The sequence below is a fragment of the Rhinopithecus bieti genome, unplaced genomic scaffold (genome assembly GCF_001698545.2).
Source record: "Rhinopithecus bieti isolate Rb0 unplaced genomic scaffold, ASM169854v2 scaffold_32955, whole genome shotgun sequence".
Classification (NCBI taxonomy): domain Eukaryota; kingdom Metazoa; phylum Chordata; class Mammalia; order Primates; family Cercopithecidae; genus Rhinopithecus; species Rhinopithecus bieti.
Window position 1 is genome coordinate 1,731,329 of NW_016814423.1, and position 17,905 is coordinate 1,749,233.

The 17,905-nt window shown below is 37.4% G+C and overlaps 1 protein-coding gene across 1 annotated transcript in view; it reads left to right on the forward strand.

Moving 5' to 3' along the window:
- The window catches only part of VWA8 (von Willebrand factor A domain containing 8), a 384,129-nt gene that overhangs the window by 120,948 nt on the left and 245,276 nt on the right, over window positions 1–17,905 (forward strand). Inside the window, exons 13-16 of the mRNA XM_017850208.1 lie at window positions 655–815; window positions 3,791–3,904; window positions 14,913–15,081; window positions 17,534–17,611. Of these exons, the coding sequence (XP_017705697.1) occupies window positions 655–815; window positions 3,791–3,904; window positions 14,913–15,081; window positions 17,534–17,611 (522 nt within the window). The remainder of the gene's footprint in view (window positions 1–654; window positions 816–3,790; window positions 3,905–14,912; window positions 15,082–17,533; window positions 17,612–17,905) is intronic.

Here is a 17,905-nt window from a genome sequence, read left to right on the forward strand (position 1 = left end):
ATATACCATGCTCATGGATAGGAAGAATCAATATCGTGAAAATGGCCATACTGCCCAAGGTTATTTATAGATTCAATGCCATCCCCATCAAGCTACCAATGAGTTTCTTCACAGAATTGGAAAAAACTGCTTTAAAGTTCATATGGAACCAAAAAAGAGCCTGCATTGCCAAGACAATCCTAAGTCAAAAGAACAAAGCTGGAGGCATCACGCTACCCGACTTCAAACTATGCTACAAGATTCTTCATTTTAAAATTGAGTCAACACATGGATGATTAGGTCACCATAAGAGTTGGCATACGAAAACACAGGAATAGAGCTGATTGAGTTAAATTCTGTTATTCAGGTAGAAATTACTGTCATTATGTAAACTTACATTTTAAAAGCGGAAGAAAATGCTAAATATAAAGAAGGGAAAAAAACCTCTCACTCTCACTATATTATGTAATAAGTAATGGAAAAAATTCTTAAAATGACCAAAAAAAGACTTTCTGAAGAGCTTTCTTTTTGGGGATTGGAGAAGATGACTTCTCTGTTGTTATATGGAATGTTAAGTTCAGACAGTGGTGACTCTATAAAGCCATGTGAGCTGCCTTGCATGTCTTAAAAATTAATTTGTCGTGTTCTTTGGTGGGTGGTGGGGATTTGTTTTAGGATATGACAGCACGTGATCTGCTACAGCAGAGATACACCCTTCCAAATGGAGACACTGCCTGGCGGTCCTCACCCCTTGTGAATGCTGCTCTGGAAGGCAAGCTGGTCCTGTTGGATGGCATTCACCGGGTGAATGCAGGCACACTCGCTGTATTGCAAAGGTGAGTAGGCGTCACAAAAATCCCCCAAACACACATACACACACACCCCAACTACTCTGACTTAAGCAGTAAAGATGGAACTATCTCATTCTTTCTCTTTTTTTTTAAACTGGGTTGTGTAGATCCTGAAAAATCATGATTCTATACCAAGTAGAGTGGCACTTTTTTATTGTTATAAACACAATGCAGTAAAACTCCAAATAATGAACATTTTTGGGAAAAACCACTGCCATAGCAAAATTCCATGTGTAGGTGCTGCAAAAAGAAAGCGCTTCAGTAGTAAGTTTGAAAGACTTTATATATACAGGTGTATATATGCAGCATGTCACATTGCTGAAGTTTCTATAATTTGTCAGAGTCACAGCTTCAGTATTTACAAACTCCTTATGAATCATAGATCTTAATTATTGGTTGGTCTTGTTGAAATCTTTTTTGAGAGAGAGAGAAAATTAGTTTTGTATATAAAATATATAATACCTTTAAATTATGTTTTATATAGACTAAAAAAGCTCACTTTGTTGGTTGTAAACTTGAACATTTCTGTAACTGTTGTTTTCTTATTTTGGGTTTAGTTGGGAAAAATTTCCACACATTCTTAAAACTTCTCTAGAATTTAATGTTAAGAGAAGCCTCTTCATGTGTAACTTTTGTAGAAAATATTCCCATCCTGTATCATTTTAGGAAATTAATGATACTGATTTTTTAAAATTTATTTTGGTTCTCTAACTTGTAGACATTTGATTTTTAACTTTGACTCGTTAGGAAAGGTTAAATAAGTAGAATAAGCCATTATCCCAACTAACCACTCAGAGTTTTTTTTCTTTCTTAACGTGATGCAGATACTGAATGTAACTAAAAATTCTAAAAACATTATGTTAATCCTGATTAGATTTTAGAACGTTTAAAAATAGTCACAAACTTTCAGTGATTTACCATAAACATTCCATAGATTTACAATATTTTTTTCTCCCAAACAGACAACTGCAGACACGATAATAGTCCCATTTTATTTGCTATCTTTTGCATGTTGGCAAGTAGTAATAATAGAAGCAGCTACTACCATTAATTGAGTACCTACTTAGCATTATGCTAAGCCAGTGCTTCTCAGGTTCTCAACCTTGGAATCACCTTGCAAGATGGGAATTAAAAAATACTGATGCCAGCCAGGTGCAGTCGCTCACACCTATAATCCCAGTGCTTTGGGAGGCCAAGGTGGGCAGATCACAAGGTCAAGAGATTGAGACCATGCTGGCCAAGATGGTGAAACTTTTTCTCTACTAAAAATACAAAAATTAGCTGGGCGTAGTGGCACGTGCCTGTAGTCCCAGCTACTCAGGAGACTTGAGGCAGAAGAATTGCTTGAACCCGGGAGGTGGAGGTTACAGTGAGCTGACATCCCACCACTGCACTCCAGACTGGGTGACAGAGCAAGACTCTGTCTCAAAACAAAACAAAACAAAACAAAAAAAAGTGCTGATGTGGGCCAGGTGCAGTAGCTCACACCTGTAATCCCAGAACTTTGGGAGGTCGAGGTGGGCGGATCACCTGAGGTCAGAAGTTTGAGACCAGCCTGGCCAACATGGCAAAACCCCGTCTCTATTAAAATAAAGTACAAAAATTATCTGGGCATGGTGGTGTGTGCCTGTAATCCCAGCTACTCAGGAGGCTAAGACAGGAGAATAGCTTGAACCCGGGAGGTGGAGGTTGCAGTGAGCCTAGATCACACCACTGCACTCCAGCCTAGGTGACAAGAGCGAGACTCTGTCTCAAAAANAGTTTGAGACCAGCCTGGCCAACATGGCAAAACCCCGTCTCTATTAAAATAAAGTACAAAAATTATCTGGGCATGGTGGTGTGTGCCTGTAATCCCAGCTACTCAGGAGGCTAAGACAGGAGAATAGCTTGAACCCGGGAGGTGGAGGTTGCAGTGAGCCTAGATCACACCACTGCACTCCAGCCTAGGTGACAAGAGCGAGACTCTGTCTCAAAAAAAAAAAAAAAAAAAAACCTCATGCCTGGGCTTCGCCATCAGAATTTTCTGATGTAATTGGTCTGGGCCAAGGTCTGAACATTGGTATTTTTAAACACTTCCCAGAAGATTCTAATGTACAGTCAAGATTGAGAACAACTGTATTAAGCATCCATTTTACATTAGCTGTTTAGTTTTCACATTAATATTGTGAAGTTGTGACTGCCTTAACATTGTTGAAGATGAATTTAGAGAGACAGAGTCGTTCTCCCTCTCCCCACTCATTCAGCTAGTAAGGTGCACAGCTGGAGTTGAACCCAGGTCTGATTGGTTCCACCGCCCACACTCCTACCCGCTGCATTTATATAGCCTCCCCTCCCTTCAGTACTTATAGAATGGAGGCTATGGAGGCTAATTCTATTGTGGACAATAGGAGACTTAGGGGTTGGTGTGAGATATAGAACAGTGCTTTTCAGCCATTGCAACATTTGGAAGACTATGCTGTGTGTGATGTGGATGTTTAGGTCACCATCAGAGTTGCCATATGTAAAGCAATGTAGTTATTTCATTATAAAGATTTTTGGTATTTTTAAATATTGTAATTCCAAAGATAGAAATATTTTTGTGCCAACCCTTACGGAGTTACTTTAGACTGAAGAGAGTAAGTGCCACCTGCCTTGTTTATTAATATGTACCTTGTGGTTATCTTGAGACACTCATTCAGCTGTTTCTTTTGCTCTCCCTCCTCCTCCTTTCTTTTTTTCCTCCTCCCCCTCTTTCATATCCCTATCAGGTATTTATGACTGCTGCCCTCTGGTACAGAAACCAACGGTTTTGCCAAGTATAACAGCACTAGCCAATTTGAAATTTTGAAAGGTCCATCTAACAAAATTATTAGACTCAATTGCCAGCAATAATAGAACGTTGGCTGACTGATTCTGCCTCTAAAAACTTCAGTGTTCAAAACAGATTAATTTATTTTCAGACTTTTTTCTTATCTTGTTAGGTTAATCCATGATCGAGAGCTAAGCCTCTATGATGGTTCTAGGCTGCTGAGAGAAGACAGGTATATGCGTTTAAAAGAGGAGCTGCAACTGTCTGATGAACAGCTACAGAAGAGGTAATTTGGGGTCCATTATTCCTATTGTTAGTTTATTGTTAAGTGAAAAATAATACGTTTTATGATTTTTCCAAACCTAGAATAATGCCAAGATAACTTTGAACAGTTTAATAATTTGGTGTCCTGGATATGCCACCACTTTGGCATTTCTTAAAATTTGAGGTTGCTCTCCAAGGTGTACTCTGTACTCTCAGCCTTTTTTTTTTTTTTTTTTTTTTAACCTAGTGTCAGCTGTTTTATTTGCTTTTTTGTTGTTAATATGACAGTAATTTATTTATTTATTTATTTATTTATTTATTTATTTATTTATTTATTGAGACGGAGTCTCACTCTGTCGCCCAGGCTGGAGTGCAGTGGCGCAATCTCGGCTTACTGCAAGCTCCGCTTCCCAGGTCCATGCCATTCTTCTGCCTCAGCCTCCCGAGTAGCCAGGACCACAGGTGCCTGCCACCATGCCCGGCTAATTTTTTGTATTTTTTAGTAGAGATGGGGTTTCACTGTGTTAACCAGGATGGTCTCTATCTCCTGACTTTGTGATCCACCTGCCTCGGCCTCCCAAAGTGCTGGGATTACAGGCGTGAGCCACCATTGCCAGCCAACAGTGATTTAAAAAAAAATTTTTTTTTTTTAATTTCAATAGTTTCTGGGGCAGTAGTTTCTGGGGCAATATTTTTATTTCAATAGTTTCTGGTTTGTGGTTACATGGATAAGTTCTTTAGCGGTGATTTCTGAGATTTTGGTATACCCGTCACCTGAGCAGTGTACCCAATATGTAGTCTTTTATCCCTCACCGCCCCCCTCCAAGCTTCCCTGCCCCTGAGTTCCAAAAGTCCATTATATCTTTTTTATGCCTTTGTGTCCTCATAGCTTAGCTCTGACTTGTAAGTGATGACATGCGAAATTTGGTTTTCCATTCATGAGTTACTTCGCTTAGAATAATGACCTCCAGCTCTATCCAAGTTCCTGCAAAAGATATTATTTCATTCCTTTTTATGGCTGAGTAGTAGTATTCCATGGTGTGTGTGTGTGTGTGTGTGTGTGTGTGTGTATCACATTTCCTTTATCCACTCGTTGATTGCTAGGCACTTCATATCTTTGCAACTGCAAATTCTGTTGCTATAAACATGCATTTGCATGTATCTTTTTCATATAATGACATCTTTTTTGGGGGATAGATACCCAGTAGTGGGATTGCTGGATCAAATAGTAGTCTACTTTCAGTTCTTTAAGGACTCTCCGTACTGTTTTCCATAGTGGTTGTACCAATTTACATTCCCACTAGCAGTGTAAAAGTGTTACTTCTTCACCGCATGCATGTCAGCATCTATTATTTTTTGACTTTTTAATTGTGGCCATTCTTGCAGGAGTAAGGTGGTATCTCATTGTGGTTTTGCTTTTCAGCCTTACTTTTAAATAAGCGTTTAAATGTTTTATAAGAACATTGGTTTTAAGAAGGTTATCTTTCCTCTGTTGCCCTGTCAGTTCAGTTTTGACCTCATATTTTATATTCTCTCAACAAAACTAAAGCTGGGCCCACAATTAACTGGGCTTATCCTCCAAGGAGGTCATCAGTATTGTTGGAGTGTGCCATCTGATATCAGATTACCCATTGTAGCTTATTTAAACATTTCTTATGGAGATGTAACAACCACATGCAGTGGTGAGACTTGACTGGGTCCTAGAGGAGAAAACAAAATAAAAACGGCTATAAAATGATTAGAAAAGTTTAAATATGGACTATATTATATGATATTGAATTACTAATTTCCTTAAGTATGATAGTGATATTGTGGTTATGAAGGAGAATATTCCTATTCTTATGATATGCATGTTGAGATACTTAAGAGATAAAGTAAAAAAAAAAAAGTATACAACTTCCAAGTATTTCAGAAAAAAGACATGTATGTGTGTGTACAAACAGACATACCACAGAGAAAGAGAGATAAATATCGAGTCAGAGTGAGAACACAAATGTGGTAAAATCTTAACAGTTAGCAATATCTAGGTGAATGATATATGGGTATTTGTAGTCTATTTTTGACATTTTCTATGAGTTAAAAAAATTTTCAAAACAAAAAGTTTGAAGGAAGTGTTTCTTTCAGCTACATACTATATAGAATGAAGTTTGACAAATATGTTATTTTCTATCTTGCTACATTTCCACGGATATTTTAACAGAATTAGAGACTGGCATACAGAGGAACTCCTCATCACTTAATCTGTCTCTGTTTAATTGAAGCTGTCTTACCACTCAAAGGGTTTACTGCCATATTTAAAACATCTAAATCCCATAAAAGATAATTAAGTGTATTTATTATTGTTGGTATTTTAAGAATAAATTGATTTTAAAATTTCTTGGAATTTTTTCCAATAGGAGAAATGTTAAATTCCTCCCTATCTCTGTGCAAGTCACTAAAAATTCACTTGATTACATAGCTGCTTTTACTTCAGAGGTATACATTATCAAATTCTTCTAGACTGGCAAAACCATTTGCCAGTCTAGAAGAATTTGATAATGGTTGAGTGTTTAGGGAGGCAAGTTAGAGATCCTTCGCATATCATAACTTTGGTTTACAGCAGTCAGCTTTGGCACATTATTTGCATGTGAATCACGGGTCATGGAACAGTTTATATTTTCAGAGGGATGAATCAAAGCAATTTTGCAATAGCTCACAGCATGCCTGCCTGGCAGTTTCTCTTAGGACATCAGAAGCATTGTACTTGTCTCCAAATGTCCAGGAAATGACAACCCTTTGCTATGAAAAGTACCCAAGTTCTCTAATGGTCACGGGCAGTTTTACAAATGAAAATACTTTCAGGAACTGGGTGGCCCTGAGCATCATGTTCAGGGTTTGGCTCAGAGTGGTTAATAGTACTTTCTTCTCAAAGTTTTCCGCCTTCATCACTATGGATTTATGTCTCCCTCGTGAATACAAACTAGGCTTAGCTCTATTTCCAGAGGTCACTGGGAGAAAGTGGAGAGAGATCATAGCAATGCCTTCTTTCATTTGCTTTTTAAAAATTTTCATTTGAAATTTTACCACTGTTAAACATGCATGGAACTTGAACCAGATAGTTTTTCAAAGTATTTTATGAAAAATACCATCCCCTGTCATAGGTTGATTGGTTGACAGTCTCCCATTTCCCACATCCTACTCCCCAGGGGCTACTACTTTCAACCTTTAGGTCTTTCTTTTGATATTAACTTCTATGTCACTAAACAATATACTTTCATTGATATTTCTTGATTTATTTTTAGTGTTAGGAATAATCTGTTGATTTCTACATGGACAATTAATGTTTAGCTCTTTACCACCTCTTGCCTCATTACACATGCACACTTCTATCCCTCATTCTTCCTAGTTATGTAATAATTTTGTTTAGAACTTTATTCAATGCTTACATTATTATGACAACCTAAGAGCTGTACCCACTTAAGCAGTTTACTATACAACAATCATTTTCCTTTCTTGCGTAATCTTATTTTTTCCTGAAGTTAATTACTACATATGAAGAGAGACAGATATGTAAATCAGTAATTACAATGTAATTTTAAGTGTTAGAATAAAGGTATGTATAATACTGTATGGGAGCATTGAGGAGAAAGTGACTGTTTCTATGTATATATTGCCATATTTTTCATCCCAAACACTCTCTTATTGTCTAAATCTCCCCTCAGCACATTCAGGCACACTTGATATTTATCAATTCCATCTTCTATCAATTTCTTTTTTTCTTTTCTGTCTTTTTTTGAGACAGGGTCATGTTCTGACAACCAGACTTGAGTGCAGTGGCACGATCTCAGCTCACTGCAGCCTTGAACTCCTGAGCTCAAACCATCCTCCCGCCTTAGCCTCCCAAGTAGCTGGGACTACTGTTGCACATCGCCACACCTGTTTTGTTTTGTTTTGTTTTGTTTTCCCATTTTTTTTTTGGAGCGGTCTCACTGTGTTGCTGAGGCATGTCTTAAACTGCTGACCTCAAGGGATCTTCCTGCCTTGGCCTTCCAAAGTGCTGGTAATATAGGTATGAGCCACCACTCTTGGCCTTTCTGTCAGTTTCATGTTTCTCCCGTGGTATATTCTGATGAACTCTAATCTGGGCTTGTGGCTCTTTATACTTGTAGCTCCTACATCATCTTAGATCTCTCTCCACTCCAACTTACTCAGTTTCCTGTGTTCTTTTTTCTTGTACCTTTTATTATTTAGATGTATGTTGAGCTTCCTGGGCAGAACTTCTAATTTTATTTTATTTTCTCTATTATGTTCTGTCAGTATCTTGGTCTGTCCTTAACTTTTCAGAGGTGAGATGTCCTAACAATGATTCTTCTTTGTTGTCTGAATATTTCTAACAGTTGAAAGCCGAATCCCTTTCCTTATCAGTAGTTTTTCTTTTACCTGAGAAACACACCATTTTCTTAATTTTGTTGTTAAACACAGTCATGTTACAGAATCTGCTTCTTTCTGATAGTATGGATTGTTGGTAAATTTTTTTACCTTTGCTTAGCCTTAATTTAATTTTGTGACTTATTTTTGTCTTCCGGAGAATAAATATGTTCTTTTTTAGGGTTATAATAGGTTAGATTCTTCTCTTAAGCTGCTTGGCAGTACTTCTTTCAGGACGGTGTTTATTGAGTAGAAAACTGACAGCTTGACTAAAAGACACAGCACAGTGCAAAAGCAGCAAATTTGTACTCAGTGAGGAAATTACTTTATTTCAAGAGTTGTTCTTATAAGTAATATGACCCATTATCTAGAATGTGTTGATCCCATATGCTGGTCATAGCTAATATATCACTTTTGGCAGTAGCATTTGAATTCCACATTAGAAACTTATGACCCACATTGTCTGTCCTTTCATTTCTGTACTTAATCACAGAACTGAATTTTAGCAAAGGGATTATTTCTAATAGTCTTTAAAGAAACTCAGCTTTTATTTTATTTACTTATATTAACGCTTTTTTGTGGAAGATTTTGAGAGAGAGAAAGAGGTCAAAGGTAGAATGACAGGGAAGGTTTTTGTTTTCCTTTTTAAGAGGAAGCGTTGTGGAGGCTGGGGATGGTCAATGCTCAGAGGTGGTGTATCAGTTGCAGCTGCCTAACAGAAAGAACAGCTTCTACAGTCTTGTACAAATAAATAAATCTACCTCCAGGGGATCAGTACTCTTCAGACAACTTCTACTAATTTGTAGAATAATGCTTCCTGAGAGTTGGCTTTAAAGCTCTTGTTCCAACTGTAGCAACTGGATGATGTTTTTGAACATGAATGTTATAATGGTAATCCATGGAGTCATTCACTCTCTAGGCTCCCAGAATGGTACCCAGATGATCTTACTTATAGACTGATGATTGGAGATAACGGATTTGGCGAGTGTAACTATTTGTTATTGAGTGTTAGCATTTCTACATTCTTTCCTTCAGGTTAAATGTTTATTGAGGATCAGCTCTAAGATGACACACTTGCTGCCATCTGTGGTGTACCACACATGAGGACAGATATATAAATAAACACAATGCAGTTTTTTAGTGTTAGACTGCAGGTCTGTATAAAATGCTGTGGGAACACAGAAGACAAATTGACTAGTAACTGTGCCTTGAGAGGTTGGAAAAAGTTTCAAATACTGTTTAAACTGGTAGCTCCCAGGGTTTTCTCCTTGACCTTTTCTTTTCCTTGGGTAGTGTCAGTCACTCTTATATCCTTATCTGTCATTGATATACTGAGCATTCTTTTTTTTTCTTCTCTCTCTCTTCACTCACCTCCCCCTCTCCTCCCCTCCCCTTCTCTCCTCTCCCTTTTCCCTCTTTTGTTTGTTTTGTTTTCTTTTCTTTTTTCTTTTCGATAGGGTCTCACTCTTTCACCCAGGCTGAGGTGCAGTGGTGCTATCATAGTTGACTGCAACCTCAAACTCCTGGTTTCAAGCTTTCCTTGTGAATAGCTGGAACTACAGGTGCACACCACCACACTAGACTAATTAAAAATTTATTTTTGTAGAGATGGGGTCTCTCTATGTTGCCCAGGCTGCTCTTGAACTCCTAGCCCCAAGCAGTCCTCCCTCCTCACCCTCCCAAAGTGCTGGGATTACAGGCATGAGACACTGCACCCAGCCAATAGACTGAGCATTCTTTAAAAGCACTTTCCAGTTTAGTTTTCTCTCCTAAGTGCCATCTGACTACTAGATGTCTCTCCTTAATGTGTCTTAGGGACACTTTGAACTCATTTCTACAAACCCGCTATTCCTCTTAAGTACCTTAACTTAGTGAATGAAACCCCTTCCTCTCCACACACATAGGATACAAGTTTAAAGTGTCTGATCTGTAAATTTGATCACATCACTGTTTAAGTCCTTCAGTGGTTTCCGTCGCCTACAGTGTTTAGGGCCAGTATCTACACATGCCTGCCTTGTCAGCCTCGTCTTTCACCTCTCAGGACCAGCACAGCAAACTTGTGCTATTCCTTTAAGAGTGATGTCCTCTGTGAAACCTTCTCTGACATTCCTCTAGCCCTTTCCAAGGCCAAGACAGATTTAAGAGCTTCTTTGCTTCTAGACCCAGTTGGTAAATTTAGATACCTCTTCTACTTTCAGAGAGGAAACTCAGGTAAAGGTAACTCTATTAATCCAGTTTTAGTTGACCTTCTGAGCTAGCAATGTTTCCTTATGTGAACCTAGTAATTAGGAATACTTTGATGCCTTTTAATGACAAAGTCTATTAACTGAGGGTCTCAAAATTGACAGCTTCTAGCAGTGGATTACTAACCCTTTCAGCTTTATAGTATGAAACCCAGTTTCTAAACAATTATATTTGACTCCTTTGCCAACCTTCATTGTGTAGTAATTCTCACCAAGACTATACATCTTGGTCATCTCTGGAGTGCTCTACAGGCTTTTATATTCTCTGCAGGTAATCACATGCCTAACATGCCCTTAGAAAGGTTAGAGTCTTCTTTTTTCATATTACAAGACACCAGGAATGCTGTGGACATGGTGGTTAGATATAGTGTGATGGCCACAGACACCAGATACTATGCCTCTATTTCTCTCAGGAAATAGAGACCAAAATAGAACTCCTTCCTTTGATGAGAAAAACTTCTTTAGGGAAAGGGGGAGTATAAATACTATAGGATGCTAAATATGTCTTTTCCTGCTGTTGGCCAGACCATAAATGAGGGGGTTGAGAGTTTCTGTTATTAGCAGTTCATATTGCCAAGAAAGGGCTTCTGGTTGTCTGGGGGAAACAATAAAGATCAGTGGCCTAGTCTTAGATGTACTTATATATGCTCCAGTGTTTTTGCCTTTTTCTTAAATATTTCCTTTATATTTGTTGCTATTGAACACTGAAAACAGTTTATAATCTCTCAGTCTTAGTGGTGAATGTAACTGAACATTTGAGCACAATCCTTGATCGGTTATATTCTCTCAACCCTTTTACTGTTACCCATGTTTGAAGACTGAATCCAAGCACTATCTCCTGGCTTCCTAGAAACCTTATTATTTCTTTGCAAGCAAATCAGACCATATAAATTAAAAAAAAATAATTCTAGATAGATGCAGGATTTTATGCCCAAGTCTTCGTGTTTGATTTTCAAAACAAAAAGCCTTAAGGAAATTCTGATTTTGAAAATAATTTTTTCTGAACATTTTTGTGGTCAAGGAACCATTTGAAACCCTTTGCCTGTAAATGATATAATCATTTGTTATTTTATGTTTTGAGTTTGCCCTGATTGAGAGAATGTACTTCTTACATATTTATTCAGGACCAAGTTTGACTAGCTTTTGGCTGGGACACCGTAAGTTCAGTTCTTATTACTTATCTTTGTTTGTCCTTCCCACCAAAGATCTTCAAAAAGTTAATAGCACTGATGGTCATTAACAATAGCAATATACATTTATTTATTTAGCATCTGCTCTCTTCCCCAAGTATTACACTATACCCTCGGTGGTATAAAGATGCATAAGGAATGTATTCATGCAATTTGCTACACTGCACAGGAAAAGGGGGAAATAAGGTCTGTGTACAGAACTGTATAACTCTAAGTTCTAAATTGAAACAGTAGTATGGAAAACTAATGATGAAATCTGTTCTAGCTCATGATTGAGGTCTTTACAGAAACCTTCCGGATTATTCTTTCAGGTTCCCCAATATACAAATTCAATGAAAATGTACCATAGGATTCACTTTAAAACTGGAGATTTTGAAGTCTTTTTTTATTTTATTAAAAGCTCCATTGAAGTATGATTGACATGCAATAAACTATGCATATTTAAAGTGCACCATTTGATAATTTTTAATATTTATACATACCCATGAAACCATCACCAATATCAAGATAATGAATGTATTTGTAATCCTCAAAGTGTCCTCAGACCCCTTTGTTATCCCTGACTCCTGCCCCTTTTACCCTCCTGTCTCGTCCCCAGGGTTCTGCTTCTGGTCATTATGTAGAGCTCACATTTTCTAGAGTTTTATATAAATGGAGTCACACAGTGTGTGCTCTTTTTTGTCTGGCTTCTTTCATATAGCTGAAGTGTTTTGAGATCATCCATGTTGTTTGTACATTGATAGTTTGTTCCTTTTTACTGCTGAGAAGCATCAGAAAGTACTTTACAAAAACTCATACTTATGCCCACAGACAAACATATTGACCTCAATATTTTATTTTAAAATCATTTTAAACGATTTTTTTGCTCTCTAAATCTGTAATCTTTAGGAAATAATATCTTTTTATCTGAAATTAAGCCATATCTGTAGTTTCTTTTATTTTTTTGTTGTTGCTAAAATTTTAGTAAAATGAAACCTAACCTTAATTTTAAATTGTAATGGCACTTATCTCATAATTTTTTCATTATCTATCACTTCTTCGGTCTTTGTATTATCCACCAGTTTATCACATCCCCTTAAGTATACAGCAGATCCTCTGCTCTCTAACTTTCAGGCTTGCGGAACCTAGCTAGCATCATCAGGAAATGACTTCCCGTGTAACCTATTTGTACGTAAGGAAGCCTTTAGGGAGAACGTATCAAACAAAAAGGCCCTCCTCATCCTGTTATTCAGTAGTTTGGTGACTGTTTTTATAATCATTATACACACTTCTCTGCCTAACCTATCAGCTCTCTTAGAAACTGTCTTCTTCAAATTTGGCCAGCTTACTCAAGTACCCTGCTGGAATCAATACTAAAAAGCAAGCTATTGACAATATATGTGCCAGCAAATGACCATCACCTTTAAATGTAAACCATTTAGCATGCTCTCATTTTAGTTGCTCTTTTAGTCCTAATTTTACAGCTCCACTGTGGTACCTGGCTTCCTGATCTGCTGGTTTAAAGATATAAATTAGACTTCCCCTTTTGGCTTGCCTGTTGTATTTTGACTTTGTTTATTCCCTGATTTGGTATCCTTCACTATCTTAAGTGAGAAACTACATCTGCAGCTTTAATTTTGTGTAGCCAAACCACGCTCTTTCTCTCCTACCTTTTTTTGGTCCTAACTAGGAGAGAGGAGGATCAAGGATACATCCAGCATCTGTTGCTGGGCTTTATGGCAGTTTTCTGGATTACAGCAAACCACTTAGCAGAAGTGAAAAATGGAAAAACCTCCCTCTCTGGCTTTCCCTCACAGGATTTTCTGTGTCCAGTTTCTGTCACGTGGCTGTCTAATTACTAGCAATCTTGAGCGATTGTGCTATCCTCTGGACTTTCAGGCACTGTCCATGTTGTTATCCTTCCCCCTTTTTCCAGAACAACACTTTTGCACAGATCACTCCCCCAGACCCTGCTAAAACATCTGCAAATAAACCTTTTTCTTTCTACCTAGAGAATTGAAATGATATCTGGTAACTTTTGTGAATTCATTTCATCTAGGTCTTTCATGTGACCAATTTCTAAAAATTGGTTTTCCCATATTTTCAAATGATGATATGGCGTCTAAAATTACAAATCACACCGTCAGGGACTTGGTAGACCTGCCTGTTGTATTGTTGGTACTTGGTCTTAACTCTTCAGAGTACTCATCTGATTCTTTCCGATTGTGTCCTACCTCCTGGTATTCTAGTTGCTTAGTCACTTAACTTTTGGGCTCTAATATAATGTTATAGTTAATGGTGAAATGCTAGTTATGTACCTATATTTTTGTTTCTCTGAAGCTCTTGGCAAGTGTTTATCTCTCCTTTCTCTTAGCAAGAACTATATTACCCTCAAAAGCATATTTCTGCTGGGTTTTGAGTAGAATTGATAAAATGGACAATATTACCCACATGATTAAGATTCTGATACAGGGTTTCTAGTTTTTCCAAAAGTAACTCAAGTCATTTCACAAACCAAAGGAAGTCTTATCTTACTCCTCTGTGTGTCCTAGAAAATTTACATGCTTCCTCAGTTTCCCTGCCACAGAATTTTAAAAGAGATCACTTTAAAATCGTAACTTTCCTATAAAAATCACAAAAGAGTGCATTCTATAAAGGTTTTACTTTCTCTGCCTTTTTAAGGCTTAAGTGTTCTTATTCCCAATCTAAATTTTAAATTCAATCTAACCCTTTATGTTTCTTACATTTTCTGTACTATAAAGTCTCCTTGTCCTGAATTGTGCTTCTTGGTCTTTCTGATGGACATAGAGTGGGTTCCTTGTGAGACAGGAGATTCTGAAGGGCTTTTAAATGAATAAAGATGGTCTATATAATGAATGTGAACCGGGTGGGATTTTATTTCAAGACACTATGGAGAAAATATGTTGTAGGCCTAACAGTATATCAAAAGCAGTGGTTTGTGCCAGGGCTGGAGTTTCATGAGTGGTTATTGTACAACATTTACTAGCAGTAGGTGATTTTTGTTTGTTTTGATCTTAGGTTCTTAGAATGTCCTGACTTTTTTTTTTTCAAAGCTAACTCTTTGGATAATAACATTGACATTATTAACAGCATGGTAGCCCTAACATTGCCTGGACTTTAGTTACCATGATCTCATTTCTTACATGAAAGATATGTTATGTTTTTTTATTTTTTATTTTTCCTATTTTAGATCCATTTTTCCTATCCATCCCTCCTTCAGAATCATCGCCTTGGCAGAACCCCCTGTTATTGGAAGCACAACACACCAGTGGCTGGGACCAGAATTCTTAACCATGTTCTTTTTCCATCACATGAAACCACTTGTGAAAAGTGAAGAAATCGAAGTGATTAAGGAAAAGGTAAGAAGAAAGCCAATCTCAGTCTATTTTCTACAGCTGATCTCTTTTTAAGGCACTCTGATACAGGCCGAAGTAGAGTTAGACATTTTTAGCTTTTTCTTCCCATTTACTCCCAAATTTCCTTATATAGTGGTGAAGGTCAGTGGTTCTTAAACTTCCACATTTTTCAGCATCATCTGGAGGACTTGGTAGAACACAGGTTTCTGGGCTCTATCTCCATAGTTTTTGAGCCAGTAGATCTGGGATGGTATATTAAACTTTTTATTTCTAACAAGTTCTCAGGTGATACTGATGCTGCTGGTCTGGGAACCACACTCTAAGAATCACAGATGTGGCCTGTCTCACCTCTTTCCTCAGGTGGAGGCCAGTTTAGAATCCCTTTTATTTTTCTATTTAGTCAAAGGTGACTATTTTAAGTCCCTATTATAAAGGGAGGCAAGACACATAAGTAGTAAGTAGTCCTGGTCTCTCAAGACTGTAATGTATCCTGTACTTGCCTCATTAGTACTTTGATGACTTCTCGTGTGTGTAATCCATTATTTCAATGTGTGCCTTAATCAAGCATTGTGGTTAGCACTTTTAGAGTTTTAGAACTGCACTCTTCAATGCAGTAGCGCTAGACATGTTAAATTATTATTATTATTATTATTATTATTACTATTTGTTTGAGACTAAGTCTTGCTCTGTTGCCCAGGCTGGAGTGGTGTGATCTCGGCTCACTGCAACCTCTGCCTCCTGGGTTCAGGGCTCCTGCCTCAGCCTCTCAAGTAGCTGGGACTACAGGTACACACCACCACACCTGGCTAATTTTTCTGTTTTTAGTAGAGACAGGGTTTCACCATGTTGGCCTGGCTGGTCTTGAACTCCTGGCCTCAATTGATCTGCCCACCTCGGCCTCCCAAAGTGCTAGGATTATAGGCGTGAGCCACCACGCCTGACCATGTTAAATTAATTTTTAAAAAATTTGGCCAGGTGTGGTGGCTCACACCTGTAATCCCAGCACTTTGGGAGGCCAAAGCAGGAGGATCACCTGAGCTCAGGAGTTCGAGACCAGCCTGGCCAACATGGTGAAACCTTGTCTCTGCTAAAATACAAAAAATTAGCCAGGCGTGGTGGTGTGCACCTGTAATCCCAGCTACTCAGGAGGGTGACACAGGAGAATTGCTTGAACCTGGGAGGTGGAGGTTGCAGTGAGCCGAGATCACACCACTGCACTCCAGCCTGAGTGACAGAATGAGACCCTGTCTCAAAAAAAAAAAAATTCTGTTTCTCAGTCACTTTTCAAGTACTCAGTATCCACATGGGAGCTTTTGGCTACCATATTAAACAGCGTAAATACAATGCTCATCATCGTAGAAGGTTCTATTGGACAGTACTTTTCTAGATCACTAATTATTAACTTTCTATTTAAATACATTTATTCCCTTTGAAACATCTGAATGATCTTATTAATTGTAGGTCTTGTAAGCATGGTTGTAAATAAAGGCATAGGTTTTAGAGTTTAACTACTTGGCTCTCAATGTGAAATCCACTACTTATTAGCTTCCAGATCTTGAGTAAATTACTTAGTCATAGTTTCCTCATCTAAAAATGGGGATAATACTATTTATTACATCATAGGATTGATTTAAAGAATAAATGAAAGAAAGTATATGTGGACTAGGACTTAGCATTTTAAAAAATTCTAATTACTTATATGACCAATGAAACCCTAAGCAGTATTCTTCTAAAATTGTCACACTGTCCTAGTCATTGTTTTAATATCTTTTTTTGATCTTTTAAAATTAAAACCTTAAATTTGTTATTCCTTAAACAAAAATTGCTTATACCTTAATGAAGTACTTAATTGAAGTTTATTATAGCTAAAAGCAATTGATATGTGTTATTTGGGCAGTTGCTCTTCCAAGTTCATTGATATGTTGATCATAGCCCTCAAGTATGTGTTTTACATGTTTTTGGAAAAATGGACACCTTGAGTATCCATTCTTTAAATAAATGTACCTTATGTCACTTAGATATGTAAGTAAGATTGCTGCTAAATAAAGGAACTTGGTTTCAGTAAGAAAACACCTAATTAGTACTTAAAATACCATGCTGAAGTTAACAAAATAGGAAATGATGATACATGAAAAGTTCTTTATGGGTACACTATGGGCCAGTTTTAAATTGTGTTAAAGGCTCCCTTCAGTTTTATCTTGGTGATAGAATTGTATATGGAGAAGAGTGTCTTCGTTTAAATTACCTGATTCTTAAAGAGAAAGCAGGGGTTTCAGTGTTTCCTAAGAGGTTGAATAAGCAACTTTATCTATAAGTTAAATATGTAACCAACAATGAATGACTTTTCTAAACATGTAATTCTAATAGTATTTGCTAAGTAGTCATAATTTCTGATTGATTGATCACATATCCCAATTTATTTCTTCTGTTTGTCCTCAACTCTCTCAAAAAATAGGTCCCAAATACACCTCCGGAAACTCTGGATAAATTATTATCATTTACACACAAACTCAGAGAAACACAAGATCCAACGGTAAGTCTAGGCTTTTTCCACAGGATTTCTGTTGTTGACATGCTGCTGGTTTTCTTAGAATTCAGTGCTTAAAATCTGTTTTTTAAGCTGATATTTTATTTTTCAGAATCCCTTATGCCATGCCTTTGTTTTATGCATGTGGTTTACTCCAGTTTCCGTGATTTTAACATTTCTTCTAGCTGCTCCTCACTGATGTTGTAGAAAGAAACTTGTAGCTGCAGAGTACTTCATGTTCATGGGGGTTCTTCTCTGTCACCTCTGTCTCCTACGCTGAGCAGTGTTATCTATTCTAAT